Raw genomic sequence first — 21,168 nt, 5'->3', positions numbered from 1 at the left:
TGTTAGTCTTCAGGCTACATGCCCAGTGCCTTTAGTTAGTCCTCTTTCCCCACGATGTCTAACAGGGCTGCACTTTGGGAAAAGTGCCCAAATTAGCCCATGTTACTCTAAAAGGGCCGTGCCCAGGATTAGCAGGACCAGGACTCAAGTGAGACAAACGAGGCACCAAGGGCACAAATTTAAGGTGGCACTTGCCTGCAGGCGCCAAGAGAGTGTGCCTCCTTATGTTTTGTTCTCTCAGCCCGGCCCCACCTCCGGGGGTTGGTCACACTAGTGTGGGCCGGGCAGCAAAGTTCATTCCCCTGGACACTCGGGTGGCATCGGCTCTTCCCAGCTGTGCCCTGTGGTTGGCACATTCCGCTAGTGGCGAGTTCAAACTCAGTTGCTGCTAACGACTAGTCTCATCACCCACCTGCACGCTAGGCCAACCATAAGGCCCTTTGCACTGATCCTCCAAAACTGTCCACTCTTGGCTTTGAGCCAAACTTTACAGCTTATTTTGAGGTAGTAGCTGAAATGTTTTTGCTCAGTTAACTTTGTCTTACTAAGCCAAATGGAGTGTCTGATGTTAGAAATAAGCATGTTGCTTTTAAAAAAAAAAGAGTGTCCTGCTGTGATGATCCGTTTTCATCTGGGTCGTGCTGGGTCATGTTCTTGGCTTACAGCCAGGTGCTAATCCCGACCTTGTTCTGGTCGGTGTTGGTCCTCACACGTTCTAGAGGCATCGTGTGTCCTGTAGAAGCATCGTCGAAGTTTCCTTCAGTCTGGATAGGTTCTGATTTCTGATAACAGTAACTTGAAAAAAATAAACTACTCACCCTACTTTTGGATAACGAAATCACCAAGGAATGGTGTTGATTCTTTTATTTTTTAATGTACAGATGTAATATCTCTCATTGAGCACTGAGGGTTAGAATTTATTTTTCTTTCGATGGCTTAAAAATCATTTATATGGGAACAGATACTTCTTAAGTGTGTTCAACTCTTTTTCCTTCCCACATGTGGGAAGTGGCCTTTTTAAAAATCACAACTTAGGGCCAGCCTGGTGGCGCAGTGGTTAAGTTCGCACGTTCCACTTCTCGGCCCAGGGTTCGCTGGTTCGGATCCCGGGTGCGGACATGCCACCGCTTGGCAAGCTATGCTGTGGCAGCCGTCCTACATGTAAAGTAGAGGATGATGGGCATGGATGTTAGCTCAGGGCCGGTCTTCCTCAGCAAAAAGAGGAGGATTGGCGGCAGATGTTAGCTCAGGGCTAGTCTTCCTCAAAAACACACACACACACACAAAAAAAAAATCCCACAAATTATTTTGTTCGTTAAATGTGCAATATTCACTACTTCTTCATTGTTGAGCATTCTACATGCTTGTACGAAGGGTGAATTTTTATATAATGATGAGAAACAGGAAGAAATGAGAATTGGTTAAGTAAAACTCTACAAATAAACTAGATTCAACTTTAATTTCCATGCGGTGGATGTGTCTCGTTTTTGGCAAGTTGGTTGGCAGGTCTTTTCATCCAGAAATCATACTAAGAAAAGTGTGAAATTAGAAAGGTTGTAACGGGTAGAATCTATATTCTGTGGCATTTCACCATAATGGACGAGGCCTCTATTTTCAAAGAGAATTTAAAACTTGAGGGTTTAAGAATTGGCATAGACAAGAGGCCACCTGGTGATCCCAGAGAGCTCAGGAGAGCCCTGAGGGTCTGTAATGAGGTTGTGACCTTGATAGCAGGAAGGACATGAAGCTGCACAAAGGTTCCCACCACCCCAGTTCCTGGGTGGGGGTGTGGGTGACTCTGGGAGGGCCGAGCTGCCAGGAGAGGGCAGTGTAACCTGAGCTTGGTCACGTCCTCTGAAATCACTTCAGCCTTGCAATGCCAGGGAGTCTTCCTTAGCGCTCATTTTCATTAACAGTTGTAAGACACATCTTGAATGGGCCAAAGTATGGTGGGAGGGTCTGCAGATTTGATTTGGGATTAACATCAGTTTGGGATTTCTCCTGGACAGGGCCCTGTGTGTGTGGTGTGTCTCCCCAACCCTAGTACGCTTGTCAGGGTTTGGCTTCCCTTTCCCGATAGAACCACAGGGTTATGGATTGGAAAGTGGCTTAGAGGCAAGTTGTCCCACCTCCTTCTAGTGTAGCAATCAGTTACCCGTCTCTAGACCAGTGGGCTTTTCCTGGGACAGGCCCAAAGAAATGCAGCTGGAAGTGGTCCATATCACCATGGGGCAACTCTGAGAATTGGAAAAGGTCTTCATCTAAGGATGAAGGAGCCATCCTTTTGGAGCCATCTTCCTCCAAAAACGCTCCTCTTCTGAAGATGGCCCTCTTCCCTCAGTCTTCCGTTGCGGCCTAAACCCTCTTAGGAAACAGACTGGCATTCCTGGTCTATTGGTCAGAGTGACCAATATGGCCTCTTGCCTGGACACCATATCTTAATATAGCCTAGATTTGTGGCTTAGAGCAGATTTACCTTGGAATCTCTCAGCCTTCCCTGGTTGACCTGCTCCCTGCCACATCCTCCTTAATCTTCCTTAAGGTCCTTCCCTCTACCTTCCTTATCTTCCCTTCCCCCTTCTCTGCTCTCCACCCCATCTTCCTCCGCCCCCACCCAAGGTCACAGCAGCCTCTGGTGGAGGCATGGAGGTGAGTGTCTCCACAGGGGCTCTCCTGTGCAATCTTCAGCCCTGGGGACCCTTTGAGGTCACTGGCACACAGGACTTGGGGACATACTGGAAGACTAAGGTCTGGGGGCCCAAACCCTGGAAAATCCAGAGTCTCAACCACCTCAAGTAATTTTATATCCTTGTATTGGTGGATCATGTTTTTTTCCCTTTAGTTCATATAATATGATGAGAAGGAAGGAACCCAGGAGAGGAGGAAAGACGTGTGAGAGAAAACCTGACAAGGAGAAGCAACCTGTGGGTGTGGAAGGAGCTGGGACCAGAGCTGTCTTGTCACTAAGTGTGTGACGCTGGCCAGCTCACTTGCCTCCCTTGGAGTTTTCCCTCATTTTGAAACAAGGATAATCTGTTTTTTTGGTGAGAACTACCTGAGATCATGGAGGTGAAGGAGCTCTGAGGATCACAAGGGGCCCCAGAGACTTGAGGGGCTGTTATTGTGGAGGGGATGGGGCTGGACCTAAGTAGCCAGGGCTGGAGGTGGGACAAAGCCCAGGACCCCTAACTCTTGGTCTCCAAGGTCCCTCTGGCCTGAAGGCTCTGCGACTGGTGGGGCCTGAGCGCTCACCCTGACCCCGGCTCTCTCGTCCAGTCTGGTGAGGGGGACGTGGGTGAAAACTCAGTCCCACTGAGTGCCATTTCCATCCCAAGGCAGGGCCTACCTTCATTGTAGATGGTCTCTTGGACGGTGTCTTCTCACGTAGCTGCATCCTGATTTAAAATTTAGATTACTAGCTCCTTGAGGGCAAGGAAAGTGTGTGGCTCTTGGTGGGTCTGGGTGGGCACCTGGGCAACCGTCGCCTCTTCTGCCTGCTGCCCATCTCCAGGAGCAGTCTGCGGGCGGCTGAGAGTGAGGGCACCCTGCGGTTGTTAGAAGCCCTTCTTGGAACAATTGAGCTCACGTTCACAGAGCGCTGTGCGAGGAAGGGAGGGCTCTAGCTCTGCGGCCTGCGCCACACTGAGAAGTCCTGTCTTGGAAACACTAAGCCTCCTTGGGTCACTTCTTTCCATGACTCCGTGGCCCAAGGACGCTGTGCTGACAGAGCCTGTTGCCCATGGCTCTGGTCCTTGCTTGCTACCGACAGAGTCTGAGTGCTCCGAGAGGGTCAGACTGGGGAGGACACGCAGCTCTGCTCCTCTGAGACCTCTCAGTGAGAGTGCCAGGCTCGGAGGCCAGCGTACAGGGTCTGGTGATGGTCAGGTGCAGTCCTCTCACCACTCTCCCTCTCTGCCCCTAGAGTTTTATCTGGAGACCAAGCAGGAGGCTGCCTGTGCACTGTGAGCAAATTGTTAGAGGGAGGTGAGAGGGACCCTCTGCTGTCCCTCCTCAGCGTGCTCCCCACAGCCATCCCTATGGCTGAAGCCATCCGTCAGAGGCGAATTCCTTTGAGGCATGCCACTGCTTGGGTTCCCAGGAAGCCCTACTTTAAAGTGCGGATACCACAGGAGGGACCACGGGTGGTTAGCTAGCACGCTCACATGTTGGGGGCACCCAGAGGGAGTCTTAAACTTTAGCTTAAGAATCACCTGGCATCAACTGGGCCCTGGTTAGAAACAACAAGCTAAAAAAGACATTTTGAGGACAATTGGGGAAATATGAACGTGGGCTATAAGATATTATTGCATTATTGTTAGTTTTCTCAAATGTGATAATGGTATTGAGGTTGTGGAGGAGAATTCTCTAGTTCTCAGGAGGTACAGCTGAGGTGATTAGAGATGAAGTACTGTGACATGTGCAGTTTACTCTCAAATGGTTCAGCCAAATACACACACACACGCATTAAGCAAATATGGCAAAATGTTAGCAACTGTTGAATGTAGATAGTGGGTCTCTGGGGGATCATCTTACTGTTTCAGCTTTGTGTGTGTGCGTGTTTGAAAATGATCATAATACAAAGTTTGGGGCAAAATCACTTGGAGAATTTGTTTAAAATTCCAGCCCCCACCCTCAGAGCCAGTGATTCAGGTGGTCCAGGTGGTGCTCAGAATGGGGACTTGAGCAAGCTCTCCAGGTGTTCCTGATGCAGGTGACCCTTGGAACCCACTGAGGAAATGCTGCTCTGGGAGCCCAGGGTCCCAAGGTGAAAACCCCAGCCCCAGAGCATCATGGTCTGGAGCAGGTGCAGCGGTCAGATGGGTGAAAGTAGCCATGCTAAGAGTACAGGGAGCCAGTGCCGTGCTTGGCCCCTTGGGCACCTGACTCCCTTCCGCTACTCTCTGCCCTCCTGGGGGCAGCACTCTCCGCCACGTAGGAGCCTCCTACTGCTGCAGCCTCAGCTCTGGCCACACGCTGCCTCTAGGCCCATGCTCCAGCAACTTGCACCTGTTTAAATATCATGCTGTGTCCCACCTCCTGACCTTTGTTCAGACAGTCCCTTCTGCTTCGAGTGACCTTTTTTCTTCCTCCTAATCTCCATTCTCCCCCATTTGCATGGCCAACATGTACCATCTCCATGTTCCTTCCTCCAGGAAGCCTTCTCAAGACTGAGTCAGTCACCCCTTTTCATGTGCTCCCATGGCACCTCCAGCATACTGTTGCCCTTATGTGATTTTCCACTAACTGGTCTCTGTCACTCACTAGCATGAGAACTCCTGGAGAGTCTTACTGTGGAGTGATCAAGGCTGATCCCAAATGCTTCTGGCTTTCCTCCTTCCAGGTACAATGTAGGGTTGCACTGCCCAGCCCCTTGAGGGTGAGTGGGGCATGTGGCTAGTTCTGGCCAATGAACAATGATCACAAGTGGGAGACCCTCTAGCGCTTCCTTTTTATCTCCTGTCCAGCAACGCTCTACATTAGAGCTGGTGGATCCCTGGGAGCCTGGGTCCCTGAGTAAGTGCAATGAACAAAAAACTCCCTAGCAATCTGTAATGGGCATGTAGCTTTGGTGAGAGTAAACCCTAATTGTTTTTAGCCACTGTGATTTTGGGGTTGGTTTGTTACTGCAGCACACCCTAGCACCGGCGGATGGATACACATGCCTTATTCATTTCTGTATCCCCCAAACCTGGCCCAATTCGTAGCTCAAAACAGATACATACGAGATAATTCCTATCACTGTTTTTCTTGGCTGCAAAACTGGTCTCAAAGACTAGGCAGACGTTCCCAGACATGCCACCCCCCGTCCTTCACTTCTTCCCTGGTGATACAGGACTCTGTGTGGAGGTTTCCCAAAGTATCCCCATACACGGAGGTACAAATGCCAGCTCCTCAGACCTTTTCACAGCTCAGACAGGCTCCTGGATGGATCCCAAGTTAACCATGAGCCATCACCCACTTGCCCTGGTGAATGCTCTGGAGAGGAGGGGAAGCTTATAACCCACTGCCCCACTTATTAACTTGTGAAGATCCCCTAACCTTCAGGCCAACTCCCCAAGAAAGCATCAGAGAGGACTCTGTGCTCACTCTAGGTTACCACTCCAATGTTTGGAAAAGTTCTGAAGGAAAGAAAGTTTGTCTTCGTGGCCTCTTCAGTCCCCAGTCCCTGTGGCCCTTTCTTCTTGCCACCTGGCCCAGGTCCCAAGCACACCTCCTCCCCCTCTCCCTGACCCCAAGGACTGCAGGAACTAAAATGATTAACAGATGCACACTGAAGTGTGATTATGGAAGGCAGCATCCCGCACAGTCAGCCCACCGGGATTCGGGCCACGCGGTGACACTCCAGGTGTGTTTGGACCCTGCACGTCCTGGGAGGATGCAGGTCATAGAGTCAGAGCCGTAGCTGCTGTATCCACCGGGACCCTGCAGCCCACACTTCCCCCCAGGCCTCCCAGCTTTCAGCCCTTGAGGAAAGTGGATTCCAGAAGCTTTGAGATGCTGTGTCTCTCATTTCCTTTTCCCAGGGGTTCCACCTCAGAGCAGTGCAGAGCAGCTGATGGGGTAAGAGGTGGGCAAAGATGTTGCAATCACAGAGGAGGCCCTGGGGGGCAGGACACCAGCCTTCTCTTCGCTGCCAATTTGATGGTCCTTGGACCACAGGTTTGCACAGCCCCAGCCGCCAAAGCCGCAGCCCCAGCCTCGCTCTCTGGAACCCTTGTTCTCAGAGATGCAGGTATGGGTGCACACTTGTCCAAGAATTTTGCATGTCCCAAGGTTGCTCGCAAGGAGGAGCTTGTAATGCCCTTCACATCCATAGACAGCTTTATACCCCTCAACCCTTCATGTCCACTATTTCCTCAGGTCTCGACAGTCCTACCAGCCAGGAGGGAAAAATATTATTGTCCATGTTCAACAGTGGGTGAACTGAGACCAAGAGAGGGGAAGAAAGTTCCCCGGTCCACACGGCAAGTCAGTGACAGAGCCAGGATGGAGCCTGGGCCCTGCAATCCCATGACCAGTGTCCTGCCTGCTTTACTATGGTGTTCTAGATAAGAAAGGGTGAGAGGAGCTTTTCTGCAAGTTTCGCTCTGAAGCTCACACTGCGCGTGCGCGCGCACACACACATTCTTTCAAAATGCAGGCCCCAGTGACATAAATATCACGGGAGTTCTGAAAGAGATGTCCATGTAGGAGACCACTGAGCCTCTGTGAGTGGAGGCCTTAGCCCCTTGGGGGGCCACTTGGCTGGGGGCTGCCAAGGTGCCTGGGAGTCAGAAAGGGCCGTCCCAGCCAAGCCTCACGTTGGGCTTCGCTCCTTATGGTGCAGAAGTGGATGCCGATGGCTGAGGGCCTCCTCATGGTGAACACACAGCTGCCCGTGGCCCCTGGGGGCTCCTCTGGTTCAAGTTTTCATAATTGGACTCGTGAGCCTGGAGCCTGTGGACAGGAGAAAGTTGGCTTACCACCCAGTACAGGAGAGTGGTCCCCGACTACCCAAACCACAGCCCAGCAACGGGCAGGAAGGAGAGATGAGATGGGCACTGGGGGCCTACATCCAACGGGGCCTCAAGACTAACTGAAGGTTGGAGGCAGAGCAGCCGCAAAACTTGTGGAACAGGGAGGGGGCGACTGCGGGTGACAGCATCTCAGACCACAGAGTCTCTATCGTCTTGAAGGGATCTCGTCTGTAGCTCCAAAAACCACCTCTGTGTTCCTGATCTCCAGACCCGTATCCCCAGGCCTGGCCTCCCGAGCTCCAACTGCTTTCCTGACTTCTGGGACGTCTTAACAGGCATCTCAAACCTAAATGTCCATAGTGCTCACCTGATCCTCACCGCCACCCCCTCATCTCTCCTTGTCTTCATCTTAGTGACACCCGGGGTTCCAGCTCCAAATGGGCATCCTGGCTCCTTCCCTTGCTCATGCTGCCCACTTGGTCCTCTGGCCAGCCTGCCTTCTGTCTGCCCCCATCTCCCTGCCTCCACCACTGCTGCCTTCATCAGAGCAGCCAGGCCAGCCTCAGCTGTGGTCAGCAGCCCCTCACAAGTCTGGCCCCATTCTTGTTCAGATGGGGCCATTTGTCTGCTTACAACGATTCAGTGACTTCCCATTGCACTCAGAATAAACCCCACAGACTGCCTGCCCTCCTGCCTCCTTCCTGGGTGTCTCCTGAGCCTTTCGACTTGTCCTTTCCTCCTGGATTGCCCCCGTCATCCCTGCTTGCTCCTTGGGGCTCTGGCCTCAGCTGTCCTCAATGTCGTGTCCTCCGAGAGGACGTCCTGATCTAAAGTAGCCACAGCCCCGTGGCCGCCTACCCCACCCCCCCCGGGGCTGTACTTCATCGCTTTGTCCACGTCTTTCATAGTTCTTACTTTAGAGTCCAGGACGACCTTGTTTACGTGTTTATTAAAATTCTGCACGTTAAAGTGTGAGTTCTCTGAGAGTGGGGATATTTACTTCATCTTTAGCATCCCAAACAGTGCCTGGTACACAGTAGGTACTCAGTAAATATTTGAACCCCAGTCAGCTTTCTGATTTAGGCACCTTCGTGTGGTCGTAAATCAGCAAAGAAAAGGGACATTGCACACGATTTCGAGAAGATGGGGGACAGTTGAGCAGGCAGCTGGAGAGAGGGGTCTGGGCTGCCAACGTGGCTTTTCCAGCCCTCGGGGCACAGGTTGGAGCGGAGTTATAGGACTGCCCCGGCATGTCCAGTGGGCCCTGAAAAACTGTGTTCCCCCACCCCCACCCAGCATCCCGGTCAGACCACCCCGGGACTCTGCATTGGAGCCTTTCTTCTTCAACGTGGGCCTTCATTTGGGCAGACACCCAGAGGAGGGGAGCATGGACAGGAGGGCCAACACCTCTTAGCCGGGTCCCTGGCCACCCCCCACCCCCCCCACCCCGCCAAGCACTCAGAACCTTTTCTGACATTTTGTTGGGAAAGGCTTCAGCAGAGTGTCTGGGACAATGAGTGCCCTGAGGTGGCTTTTTTGTGGGTCTGCCTGTTCTGGAATGCTGAGCACTACACAAGGAAACACAGCCTCGAGGAATCACATATAGTTGTGGAGATAAGACAGACAGATGACTCTTTGGCACTGGACACCAGGCAGGTCTGGGAGAGATGCCAGTGTGAGGCCCGCAGTAAATGCTGGGAGTGGGTGGGGTGGGGGCAAAGGGGCCGGTCAGCGTGGCCTGGTCTGGCCTGGGCTTGGTGGGCTGAAGGTGGGGGGCTTTGGAAGGCTGCTGAGAGGGCCTAGACCCTGGTCAAGGCTGGCACCCCAGTGCTGGTCCTTTGCCTGTTTTCCCTCCTCATGACACCAGCCTGGAGAAGCCTGCACCTGTTGGCCAGTGGGGACTAGGGTGGGGTGGGGTGGGTGGCGGTGGGGTAGCTCACTTACCGTGGTGGCGTGTCCTGGGTGACTGGGTGCTCTGTGTGAGGGACAGAGAGAGAGAGAGGGGGCTGAATCCCTATGGCAGCCTCTGGGCTACAAGCCCTGTTGTCCACCCCACCCCACTGTGGAAAGTGGCCTGAAGGGAACATGCAACAAGCAGCAAGCTAGCAGTGACCTGAAGTGACCTGAAAGATGACCAGGAGTCTGCAAGGAGAAGAGTGGGGTGAGGAGTCATCCAACGGAAAACCCCGCCTTTTTGAGGAAACTGAAGCACAGAATGCTTAGTGACTAAAGAACCAGCAGGAGAGCCAGCGTGGCCACAGCAAAGACGGCAGCCAGGACACCTGTGACACATTTTGGACACATTTCACCCCAGGAGAGTTTGAGGCTGGTGCTACTGACCGGGGTGGTCTGAGCGGCCCTGGGAAGCCTCCTCTCTGGGGCACAGAGCCCATTTCCCATGCAGCTCTGGGAGAGTAGTGTGGGGCCAACTGCAGCTCTCCGAAGACTTCTGCTAGTTCACACTTCCACACTTCTGCACAGGCCATTCCCTCTGCCAGGAATCCCACCAGCTCCTTGTCTTCCTAGCTCATGCCTACTTACTGCTTTTGGTGTAGCTCTCACCTTACTTGCGTAAAGCCTTCTCCCCTCACCCCTGAGCAGACACCCTACCAGATTGTGGCCTACATACTCTGGGCTTCTGCAATGCTGGGTTCCAGGACAGCACTTCTCGCCCCACATCGCAATGTGCTTACTCCTCAGCATCCCATTCAAGGGCAGGGAGCCAGGTCTCACTCCTCTCTGTATTCCTAGCATCTACACAGCACATAGCAGGTCCTGAAGATGCTTGTTGTAACATAATGGAATGGTGCTATTTGGGAAAGTCCAATGGTCAGGGCCCACAGGGAGGAGTACTTTATGGGATGCTGGTAAAGGGGCGGGCTCCAGAGCTGTACTGTTGGACCTCTATCTCTGTGACTCCAGGCTAGGGGCTAGTTCTCTAATCTCTCTGGCCTCAGCTTCCTTTGTGTAAAATGGGCTCTCGCTGGTTCCCACCTCCTGGGCGTGCGGCAGGGAGAGGAAAGCGAGACGATCACAGGCGCAAAAATGATGTTTCGGTTGTGCCATGCCAGGTGGTCAGCCAGAGGGTCTTACCCTAAGAGGAGAGGCCCTGCCTCGCCCCGAGCACCCACCCTAGCCTGGGGCGCACCCACCTAGGCAGCGGCGGGCGGTGGCGCGGGCGGCCAGCAGGCCGAGCAGCAGCAGCGCCTTGAGGCCGAGCACGCCGAGCGGGAGGGCGATCGCCGAGGCCCCGGAGGCGCCGCGGAAACGGAACAAGTAGACGCTGGCCTCGGCGCGGCCCAGGCTGTTGGTGGCTGTGCACGTGTAGCGGCCGTCGTGGTCCAGCGCGGGCAGCTCGGCGGTCACCTGGTGGCTGTGATCCTGACCCGGGCCCGGCACCTTGACCGAACCGTTGCCCAGGGCCGGGCCGGACCAGGCGAGCGCGGGCGGCGGCTCCCCTTCGGCGGTGCAGAGCGCGCGGAAGGCGTGCGCCGGGCCGGGCAGCACCGAGATGTTGACGATCCGTGGGGCGGCTGCGAGCGGCGGCCGAGCGGCGAGACAGAGAGAAAGCCAACTGCGGTCAGAGCGCGCGCGCAGCCGGCAGGGGCGAACCCTTCCCAGTCCCCTTTGGTCGCCAAGACAGGCGAGGGGCGCAGAGAGGAGGGAGTGGGCACTCGGGCGCCAGGCTGCCTGGGTCCCAATACACGTGTGGCCTTGGGTAAGCTATTCCGCCGTTGTATGCCTCAATTTCTCCATGTGTAAAATGGGGATCACTTACCTTTTGGGGCTGTTGAGAAGATTTGGCAAATTAATACGTGTCGGGTGCTTGGACTAGGTCTTGGCCCATAGTAATTACTCACTAACCGGTCGTTATTACTGTGGTAGGACAGGGTTGGGGGCAGGCTGCTGGTGTGATTTCAAGGGCACCTCCCACAATCAGACCACCTCACCAAGATCTAGAGTTGAGACTGATTCACTGAATCCATGGGACTGTGGCAGGGAGGCACCCACCCTGGGAAGAAACGGAAATGCACTCAGAGAGGCGGCCCAGCCAGCGCAAGAGCACATGCGAAGTTCTTGGTAGAGCCAGACTCGAACCCAGAACTCCTGGGTACCCCCCAGCAGGGGGTCCTGGATGTTTAGACTCTCCCTACGTAATTCCAGTGCGCAGGGTTGAGCATCACTGTGCTAGGGACCGGGCCCTGGGTTCCCACATCTTAATAGTTCAGGGTCTAGCAAAGTGCTGGGCGCTTGGTGGGGCTCCCCGTGCACCCCCCAGGGAGCTGCGGGTGCCCTTCATGCACCCAGCACACACTCCAATGCAGCGCGTGCCGTAATGAGGATTATTGTTCACGCGTTTTTCTCTCCTCCTAGTCTGCGAACTATTGGGGGATATTCGCTCTATAGGAGCTCCATTACAATGCTCGTTCCCGGGCCCCACCCTGCCCTTCCTGAGGCCACTATTCTGCATGTTTAACAAGTTCCCAGGTGGCCCGTAGCGAGAGGAGCTGGAGGGTAGGGAGCGAGGAAAGGAGCTGCGCCCGCCTCGGCCGCCCCAGCCGGCAGAGGGCGCTCCGGCAGCCGCGCCCCGCTCACCGGTCACGCGGAGCCGGATGCCGTGGCGGCTCTCGTAGCGGTCGTGGATGTCGCCGGCGAACTCCACGCGGCAGAAGTAGCGGCCGTCGTCGGCCAGGGCGAGGCGCTCGATGCGCAGCGAGAGGTCGTTGCGGCGCGGGTTGCCCAGCAGCCGGAAGCGGCCCTGCGGGCTCAGCGCCGTCTGGCAGAGCTCGCTGCCCCGCGCCGCCGCGCACCGGAACACCTGCGGGCCCGCGTAGGGCTCGCGCGCGCGCCAGATGGCCGTGAGCGGCCCGTCGTAGTGGCGGTGCGGGTGCGTGAAGGTGCAGGGCAGCACGGCCGCCTCGCCCAGCGCCGCGCTCACCTCGGCCGGCACCTGCATGGACCAGCGCTGCGTCGGGGCACCTGCGGGCGGGCGGCAGGGCGGGGACGCGTCAGCCCTGCCCGCGCCGAGCCCGAGCCGCGGGCCCCCACCCCCGGGACTCCGGAGGGTCCCCCTGGAGGGCCTGGAAACCCTAGGACTCAGGAAGCACCCCCCTCCTGAGGGCCTGGAAACCCACCCCGTGACTTGAGAGTCGTCTCCCGGGACCTTGACTCCCATGACTTGCCAGATGCCTGGACCCTCCCTCCACTTCCCTGGGACTATGAGCCTCACTCAGACGGTTCTGCTTCACGTACTGACCCAGTGACCCAGTCCTCTTCCCCATCAAAACCCGCCCTGCTGCAGGAAAGCCCTGGGATCCTGTGGTTACAATAGAGTCCCAACCTTCCCCGTCCCACCCCGCCGCCCCCATGGTGATGATAAATCAAAGCACTTACTGTGCACATCTGTGTTGGGCAAGTTCACGGTAGTATCTCTTTTAGTTCTCACCAATGATCCTAGAGGTAAGCATAGTTATCCTGCGGTTACATATAATAAACGGAGGCACAGGGGTTGCACAGCTGGGATGAAGCAGCAAAGCCAGCATTCAAACCCAGGACTGCCGGACTCCACAGCCAGCACTCTAGTACACTAAGGGCATGGAACCCTGGGGGACATCCAAGTAGACCAATGCTCCCATTTACAGAGGGAAAACTGAAACCGAAGGATGGTATGTTTTGAAGTGTAAGGGAGGAAGGAAGAACTATTCCTCTACCCTCTAGGTTCCTCTGGCTGGTCTAAGAATTAAATTGATGTGAGACAGAATAACAGGAGAAAAATCTCCAAGAAGTTTAATAACATGTATTCATGGGAGAAACCCAGGAAAACTGAGTAACTCACCAAAATGGCTGAAGCCACCGCCTTAAACACCATTTTCAGCTAAAGACAAAGGAGGATGTTGCAAGTAGTGGTTTGGGACTTCAAAGGGGAGGAAGGCAATTCACATGGAGACAGAAAAGCAAATGTTTGGTAAACAAATGTATGCCATTGCCTTGCAATCACAATGAGACACGGAGAGGACTTTGATCAAATGGGTGCCTCCCTGTATACCACACCTGGTTTATATTATACTATAATTATCTGTGGTATTAGCTCTTTCCTGAAACAGGCCTTCTATCTTAAATTTATTTAGGCGGTTAGGCGGAAAGTCAAAGTTTCTTTCTGAGTCTTTCATTCTTAAAAATAATCAAGTCAAAGAGACACGTTTTGGGGTGGCAAATTCTGATCCCCCGCATTCCTTCCTTTGAAACTTCAAGAAGTTTCACAATCCAGAAGCTGCTGGTAGATTGTTCCATCTCATTGAACCAGTCCCTTAGTCCTGACATAGGTCAGTCCAGTTCAATTCCCTTTAGGAGGCAGTGATGCAGGTGGGTTCTCAAAGTTAGGCCTATGTTGTGTAAGCAAGCAATCACGTATTTAACAAGAAGCATTTCTATGGAAACAAAAAGAAAAACAAGGTTAGTGGTTGGAACTTATTATAAACTAATTTCTGAGCTCAGGGGAGAGCCTGTCAAGAAGGTCTCTAGATGTCAGGGTCAAAGCATCTTTTGCAATGTTTGAAATGTCTCTGATGATGTTGTTGGATGTTCAGGTATCTTTCTGAGTAGCTTATACAGCAACAGGCATGCAAATTGTCTAAACATAGGCTGTTGGTGGCAGTCTCTCATAAGTTTATATCAGGTTGTTAAGCTTCAGTTTGCAGGGCTTCAGGAAAAAGAGTGGTTTAGGCCTCAATGATTCCAGTTGAAAAGGATGGAAAAAATGGAAAACTTTAATTTGGAGATGTATAGCCAAATATTTGAGGAAACTAGAAGAATTCAGCATCCAGTCCAGTTTACAGGTAGAAAACAAAAACCTCAAAGACAATTAACAGAACTGGAATCTACTATCTGCAAGTATGTATTATAGTTTCTATTGATACATAATTTTTCTCCTTATAATCCCCGTCATTTTTACCAAACAGAGCCAAATTAAAACTAATTGGTATGCAAAATAAGTCTAGTTTCAATAAACTTGGCCTTATTTACATAAGTACAACAAGAACAGTGATTGATCATATAAGCTTTTTTTCTTTTTTCTTTTTGGTGAGGAAGATTGGCTCTGAGCTAACATCTGTGCCAATATTCCTCTATTTTGTATGTGGGACACTGCCACAGCAAGCCTTGATGAGTGGTGCATAGGTTCATACCCAGGATCCAGACCTGCAAACCCCAGACCACCGAAGTGGAGTGAGTGAAGTTAGCCATAACACTACTGGGCTGTTCCCATACAGGCTTTTAAAAATCTGCTTTGCTGGAAATTTTCATAAAGAATCTCAGATTGAACATTTTTTTTTTGGTAAGGAAGATTGGGCCTGAGCTAACATCTGTTGCCAATCTTCCTCTTTTTGCTGTTTTTTTGCTTGATGAAGATTGTCCCTGAGCTAACATCTGGGCCAATCTTCCTCTATTTTGCATGTGAGATGCCACCACAGCATGGCTTGATGAGCAGTGTGTAGGTCTGTGCCTGGCATCTGAACCTGCAAACCCTGGCTGCCAAAGCAGAGTGTGTGAACTTAACCGCTATGCCACCAGGCTGACCCCTCAGACTGAACTTTTAAAGGCCTCTCCGAGGCCAGGAAAACCAAGCCAAGGACTTGTTATCAGACTCTGTCTGCAATACCTATAGATTTGGGTGGATTCCTTCCTTCTCAAGTTACCACAAATATCCTGAGGTTCTTGCATATGCCAGGAAGTGGCCTTTTTTATTCACCTGGTAAGATTGCTGGGAACTCTGTAAACAAGGTACCAGGCCAATATTTCCAAGGGGCTTTATTTGTTCCATAAAGTCAGCCTTTGTTCCTTATAGCTGTCTAGTCATATCTGAGTCTATGTATGTCTCTCTCAAATATGACATTCCAGCCAAAGCCTGGGTAATATAACTAATGTTTCTAATTGTGTCCTGTTATAAGGAGAAGAGATTCTTATTAAACTTATGCAAATAACTATATAGCCATGAAAATAAAAATACTCACTCATCAAGAGTTTCCAAATTCTGGAGGGATCAAGTAGAGAAAAAAGATAAATGTTTTAGTTCTGCTTATAAAGTTATAATTTACCAAACTGCTATAAGTCATAGTTAGCTTAAGAGAAAAATCTTTCCTTAAATCTGGAAAAACAATACATTAAAAAAATCAGCAATATTTCAAACAAAAAGTCATAAAATTATAATCATCCTCATCAGTTCATTCAGTCCCATGTAATCAATTCGCAATCTTTTATCTTTTGTTAGCAGTTTTATGAAGCCATCAGTTTCTCCATTAGAGTTCTGTGATTTCTTACCAGTTCACTTTTATGATCTGAAAGTTTATCAGAAACCTGTATTCTAGAGTAAGCATCAGAGTTCTTTCAATGAATCTCTCTGAAGAGGAAACATATCTGCAAAAGCATCAGAGTAAAATCATAACTGTCTGTATGTGACAAAAGACTTAAAATGGTGAGGTTAAAGACATGGTGACAGTGCAATTGGTAAGGAAATTTGGTTATTTCTGTAACGCACATTTTAAGATAGTAATTAGGCTGATAACACTATACCAGGACATCAGAAAAAATTTCATACAATTTCTAGAACATTTATATTAATAACATATGCATACAAGGATATCCATAAGGGAGGTTTAGCATCACTTATTTGACAATGCTTCCCATGCATTTTAATATACCAAACAAACCTAGTTAGTTTAATATGCCCCTCTTTATAGGAAGAGAGAACAAATTCTTTGAGAAGGCCCAGGGACCCACTGGAAATTCTAAAAGTTATTTCAGGTTAGAAAAATAAAAGACTTCATTCAGGATTTGAATTTTGGGGAAGCTTCTTAAAGATATCAAAAGGTTTGAAAACACTTGGTCAAATAAGATCATAGGTCACTGTGAGACAATGCTTAGTTATCAATTTAACCATGTGACATCAGAAGGTGTTAAAGGCAAACACAGAGAGAGAAACAGTTTTAAAAGAAACTTCAGGGGCTGGCCCCATGGCCAAGTGGTTAAATTCATGTGCTCTACTTTGGCAGCCCGGGGTTTTGCCAGTTTGGATCCTGGCATGGACCTAGCACCACTCATCAAGCCATGCAGAGGCAGCATCCCACATAGCAGAACCAGAAGGACCTACAGCTAGAATGTATGACTATGTATTGGGGGGCTTTGGGGAGAAGAAGAAGAAGGAAAGAAGATTGGCAACAGATGTTAGCTCAGGTGCCAATCTTAAAAAAAACTTTAGCTCTCTTAATAGAGAGACCTCAACTTTCTGAACATAGGAAATTATTTTGACAAAACAGAATTTCTGCCTTTTAGGTAGACTTACTCAAAAATAAAGAAAAACCTTTTATAATCTCTTTATCAAAAGCACACTAAAAGTCCAAGAAAATTAACCTTTTAAGAGAGAGAAAATCAAATTCTTATTTTGCACTACTTTACTTTTGATATTAAAGGTCATTTACCTAATTAAACTCATTTCAATCTTAGCCAACTTGAGTGTGCACAAAACTCTTCTAAGAGTTTCTCTTCCAGAAACTTTTTATGACTTTCTTTTTTACATTCAGAATTTGCCCCATGCCTTTTCTCCTTCTTAGCTTCTCCTTAGGACAAAAATTACTTTTCTCTTTCCCATATCCAGTTTTACTTTAGGACAAATTTATTTTCTTAACAAAACAAACCATCAAAAATATCTCCATTCCTTATGCTTTCTTTACTGAAAACATACATTTTACTTTTCTGGTATCCAAAGATATTTCCCTTATTAATTTTTAGTAGCTTTAATCACATATATTAATTATAATCTTAACCCTTAGAAACCTTAATTTTTAGTGAAAACTAAGAAGTGAGCAATTATGAAGTCTTTTACATTAGATTCTGTGGCTTGACAAATTTACAAATATTTTCATAATTTCTGGAAACATATGCTACTTCATAGTATAATCTTTCAATAAAGCACTAGACATGTTTACTAATAGACCTGAACATCTTTAGTTTCTTTGTAATAACAAGACAAAAGTAGGTAAACTCAGACTTGTTTAGCAATTAATGTTTCAGTATTTTATCCTAATTGAAAATGATCTAGATATTCACTGAGTTTTCCATTATTTAATTTAACCTAGTAAAACTTCAAAGTTTCAAGTTACCAAAGAAATTTTGGAAGCCATTTTAAGTACACATGCCATAAAATATAATTGCTGCTAAAACTTTACCTATAAACTCTTATCTCACTTACATCTATCTAAAACATTTGCTACCAACAATTATGTTTAGATTACCTACTAAAACTTTATGAGACATTAGACAAAACCAGCTACCATTCTAAGTTATCTTTGCTGACAAATTTATAGCAGAGATAACATGAGCTTATTTGACTAATAAACTCAAGTAGAATAAAGGCTGTATGTCTGCATCATATCCAATGCTGATACCTCTGGGGGCATGCCTATTTCAATCAAACCAACAAATTTAAATAAGCTTTTATTTACCAATGATTATTTTATATCATATTAACTTGAAAAACATTGGGTTAGTTCCTATTACATTTAGAAATAATTTATACAAATGCTTACTTTAATCCAATTAAATGGAGTTCTTAATTTTGGCCATACCATCTGGAGGTAGAAAAATATCTCATATTTACAACATATATATATATATATGTTGTATATATGTGTGTGTGTGTGTATATATGTATATATACATATACATACATAAACACACAGACACAGAGACCCTATGGCTTCCATTAAGTTTTTGCTATGAATCAGGTACAATAAAAAACTCACTAGTTTGCAAAGGAATAGAAGGATCCAAATTTTATTTTAGCAGTTGGAAAGAATTAAGTTCATCTGCTAAATCTTTTAATTAATATTTGTGAAGAGGACATTTCACAATTTTTTTATTTTCCAAATTTCCAAATATTTCCTCTTTTTTTTAGGTTGTATCAATTGAGCTAACCAGAACCAGTCTCAGGTGATTGTGGACTGTGTTTACATTTATGATTCTGAAGAGATTTGCAAGACAAAGATAGTTGCTTTTAATTTCTCAAACACTTTGCTTGTCACCTGTGTGATGTCAAAAGGCTGACCTGCTCATCCAACTACATTCTCTTTAATTTGCTTCTTTATATCGGGGAGATTTTTAACTAAGACGTAAATCAAAAGATTTTTATGTTCTAAAACTTCAGGGAAAATGTACCACATCTTTAAAAATTCTCCAGAAAGTCTTTAACAAAAACCCTCTTTCTGAGTGCACAATTCAACCCTAGACTAATTTACCCTGGGGAGGGACTTCCATTACCTTTTCTTTCTTTCTTTTTTTTTTTTTAAAGATTTTATTTTTTTCCTTTTTCTCCCCAAAGCCCCCCGGTACATAGTTGTATATTCTTCATTGTGGGTCCTTCTAGTTGTGGCATGTGTGACGCTGCCTCAGCGTGGTTTGATGAGCTGTGCCATGTCCGCGCCCAGGACTCGAACCAACGAAACACTGGGCCGCCTGCAGCAGAGCGCACGACCTTAACCACTCAGCCATGGGGCCAGCCCCCATTAGCTCTTCTATTAGCTCCACAGATCAGCCTCCAGGTTTCATCTCACATTGTGTGTGCTCAGGCAACTCTACCGACTCCTTTTAGCATGTTTAATTAACGATGCCTGAAGGGCAGATTTATATGCTCTCTGTTTCTCAGACAAGGGAAACATTCCCCAGTGAGACATAATGTCCACCCTCATAATACAACCCATAATACAATCAGGCAAAAAGGGATGCAATCACATTACATAAACCACATTTAAATACAACAATTCTCCTACAGAACTTCATCTTAATTCCATCAACTCTTATACCTCCAACCATAGCTTCTAATAGGACTTCATCACCAAGTCTTGGTCTTACAATACTAGGTATAATACTAGGAAGCATTCCTGGCCAGACATAACATCCATTCCCGTAAAACACTCGGGCAAAGTTGGCAGAACATAACCTCTTCATATAATATTAGCTCAAACATTCCAACCTTTATAATCCTATCAACCCTTGCACTTTGCATTTTCTCAGTTTCATTGTACCTGAGTCAGGGTACCACCAATGAATTTTGGTACCATAGTTCATGGGGTTCCTGCATCAGGAAGTCCCTAAAATTTCCTCTCCATCTCCCAGTCCTTTCATCCATTCCTGTGCAAAAGGCTTTGAGTCCCCAGCAAGAGATGGAGCCCAGGACCCTGGCCCTTTTGACAATCTTTAACTTGTTTGACTGGTCTCACTGTTGCCCCAAGAAATGTTTGGTCAGGTTTCTCATTGTGATCTCTGCCTTCTGGCAGAGGGTAAATAGAGCAGACTTCTCTGGGGCCCTGTAATGGTGGGGGGGGGGGGGGGGAGGGGGAGGCAGGGTAGTAGGGGATCCCTGTGGCTTGCCAAATCTTAAGTAGCACTGTATTAAAACCTTTGTTTTAACCCCATCAATGTTCAGTCTTACTCACCACATTTTTAAAAACAATCAGCTAAAGATTTCCCTCCTGATGGGATGAGTCCTGTATCTTCCCTTTCTGATTCCTCTTTGTTTTTGCTTTCAATATTTGTTATCTTTACCTAATTTCCTAATAATCCTTTTAAAAATTTCCACCTAGTTGAGAAGAGTCCCTTGACCTTCCCCTTAGTTTCTTTTTATTCACTTGTTAATTAACTTAATGATTTTATTAGCATTTCTAAGACCATGAGAGGAAGACCCCAAATAAGATTAAGTTCTTAAGGCTAGTTGTTATTTCTTTGTATTTCTTCTAATTTCATCTCTCCATAGGTACCAATAACATAGCTGTTTATGATGAGAGCTCTCTAAAAATTTTTCCATTTTAGAAGTTTTTCCAGTTGAAAGGATCCATTGTCTGGCCATTGATGAGTAGGATCTTAATAGTGATTCAAACCAATAAACCTTTTATGACTTAACCACAGACGTAAGAGCCATCCTCAAAAGAGAGTACAAAAGAAGCAGCCCTCACAAGATCCAGAAAGTTCATTCCCCAAAATAGTCTAAGAAAGCAAAGGTCTTTTTTGCACAGGCAGTAAGGATGGTGTAGTGAAAATGGTATCTCCAATCCCCCATAGGAATGTGGGATGCCTCCAGCCACAAACCCACCAATCTGTGACACTGGGCAGGTGCTATTGGAATGGGATTTTTCCAACACTAACAAGCAATGAAGGTTGAGATGACAAAGGCCCCTTGTGGTCTGGGACCCTTTATGATAAACTCCCCTGAGAGCTGACACAGCTGGACAAAGAGATTCCATCTCAGAACCTCAGTCTATTTGACTGGCTGCCAAGATGCACTTGGGTATGTGCATCCTCCATTTGGTGGAGACCAGAGAGGTCATAAAGCTACGCTCTCAAGACACAGAACAAGACAAAGGAAAAAGTCTCATCTTACATGCACATTAACAGCTTTAGCTAAGCCTTGGGTGTCTTGGAGCCAAACTAATACCTAAGAAGGATGGGCCGTAGGGTTGGGGATTGTGTGTTGTTTTACAGAGTACCTTGTTGCAAGGAAATTTCCAAGGTTGGCAGGTGACCTGTGTCATCTACCCTCTTCTGTGACCAACTTATCCTATCACAGGAGTCTTCTTTCAAGCGCCCTAATGGCTCTAAATGCTCGACCTGTGCCCACCAATTTTCTGGTCTTTTTGGCTTCCAAGATGTTCCTTAGGAATAGCTT

General features: G+C 48.3%; 1 protein-coding gene across 1 annotated transcript; it reads right to left on the bottom strand.

Annotated features, from left to right (window-relative positions):
• Positions 1-5,730: 5,730 nt before the first annotated feature.
• SIGLEC15 (sialic acid binding Ig like lectin 15) lies at positions 5,731-12,905 on the bottom strand. The gene is made up of 5 exons (XM_023647733.2): positions 12,852-12,905; positions 12,054-12,437; positions 10,610-10,990; positions 9,402-9,432; positions 5,731-7,437 (listed from the first exon to the last, which is right to left on the bottom strand). The coding sequence occupies exons 2-5, from the start codon at positions 12,412-12,414 to the stop codon at positions 7,356-7,358; spliced, it is 855 nt and encodes a 284-aa protein (XP_023503501.2). The 5' UTR covers positions 12,415-12,437; positions 12,852-12,905; the 3' UTR covers positions 5,731-7,355.
• Between the last annotated feature and the right edge of the window lie 8,263 nt (positions 12,906-21,168).

The sequence above is a fragment of the Equus caballus genome, chromosome 8 (genome assembly GCF_041296265.1).
Source record: "Equus caballus isolate H_3958 breed thoroughbred chromosome 8, TB-T2T, whole genome shotgun sequence".
In the NCBI taxonomy this organism is placed as follows: Eukaryota; Metazoa; Chordata; class Mammalia; order Perissodactyla; family Equidae; genus Equus; species Equus caballus.
This window is presented reverse-complemented; position numbering and strand designations above follow the sequence as displayed.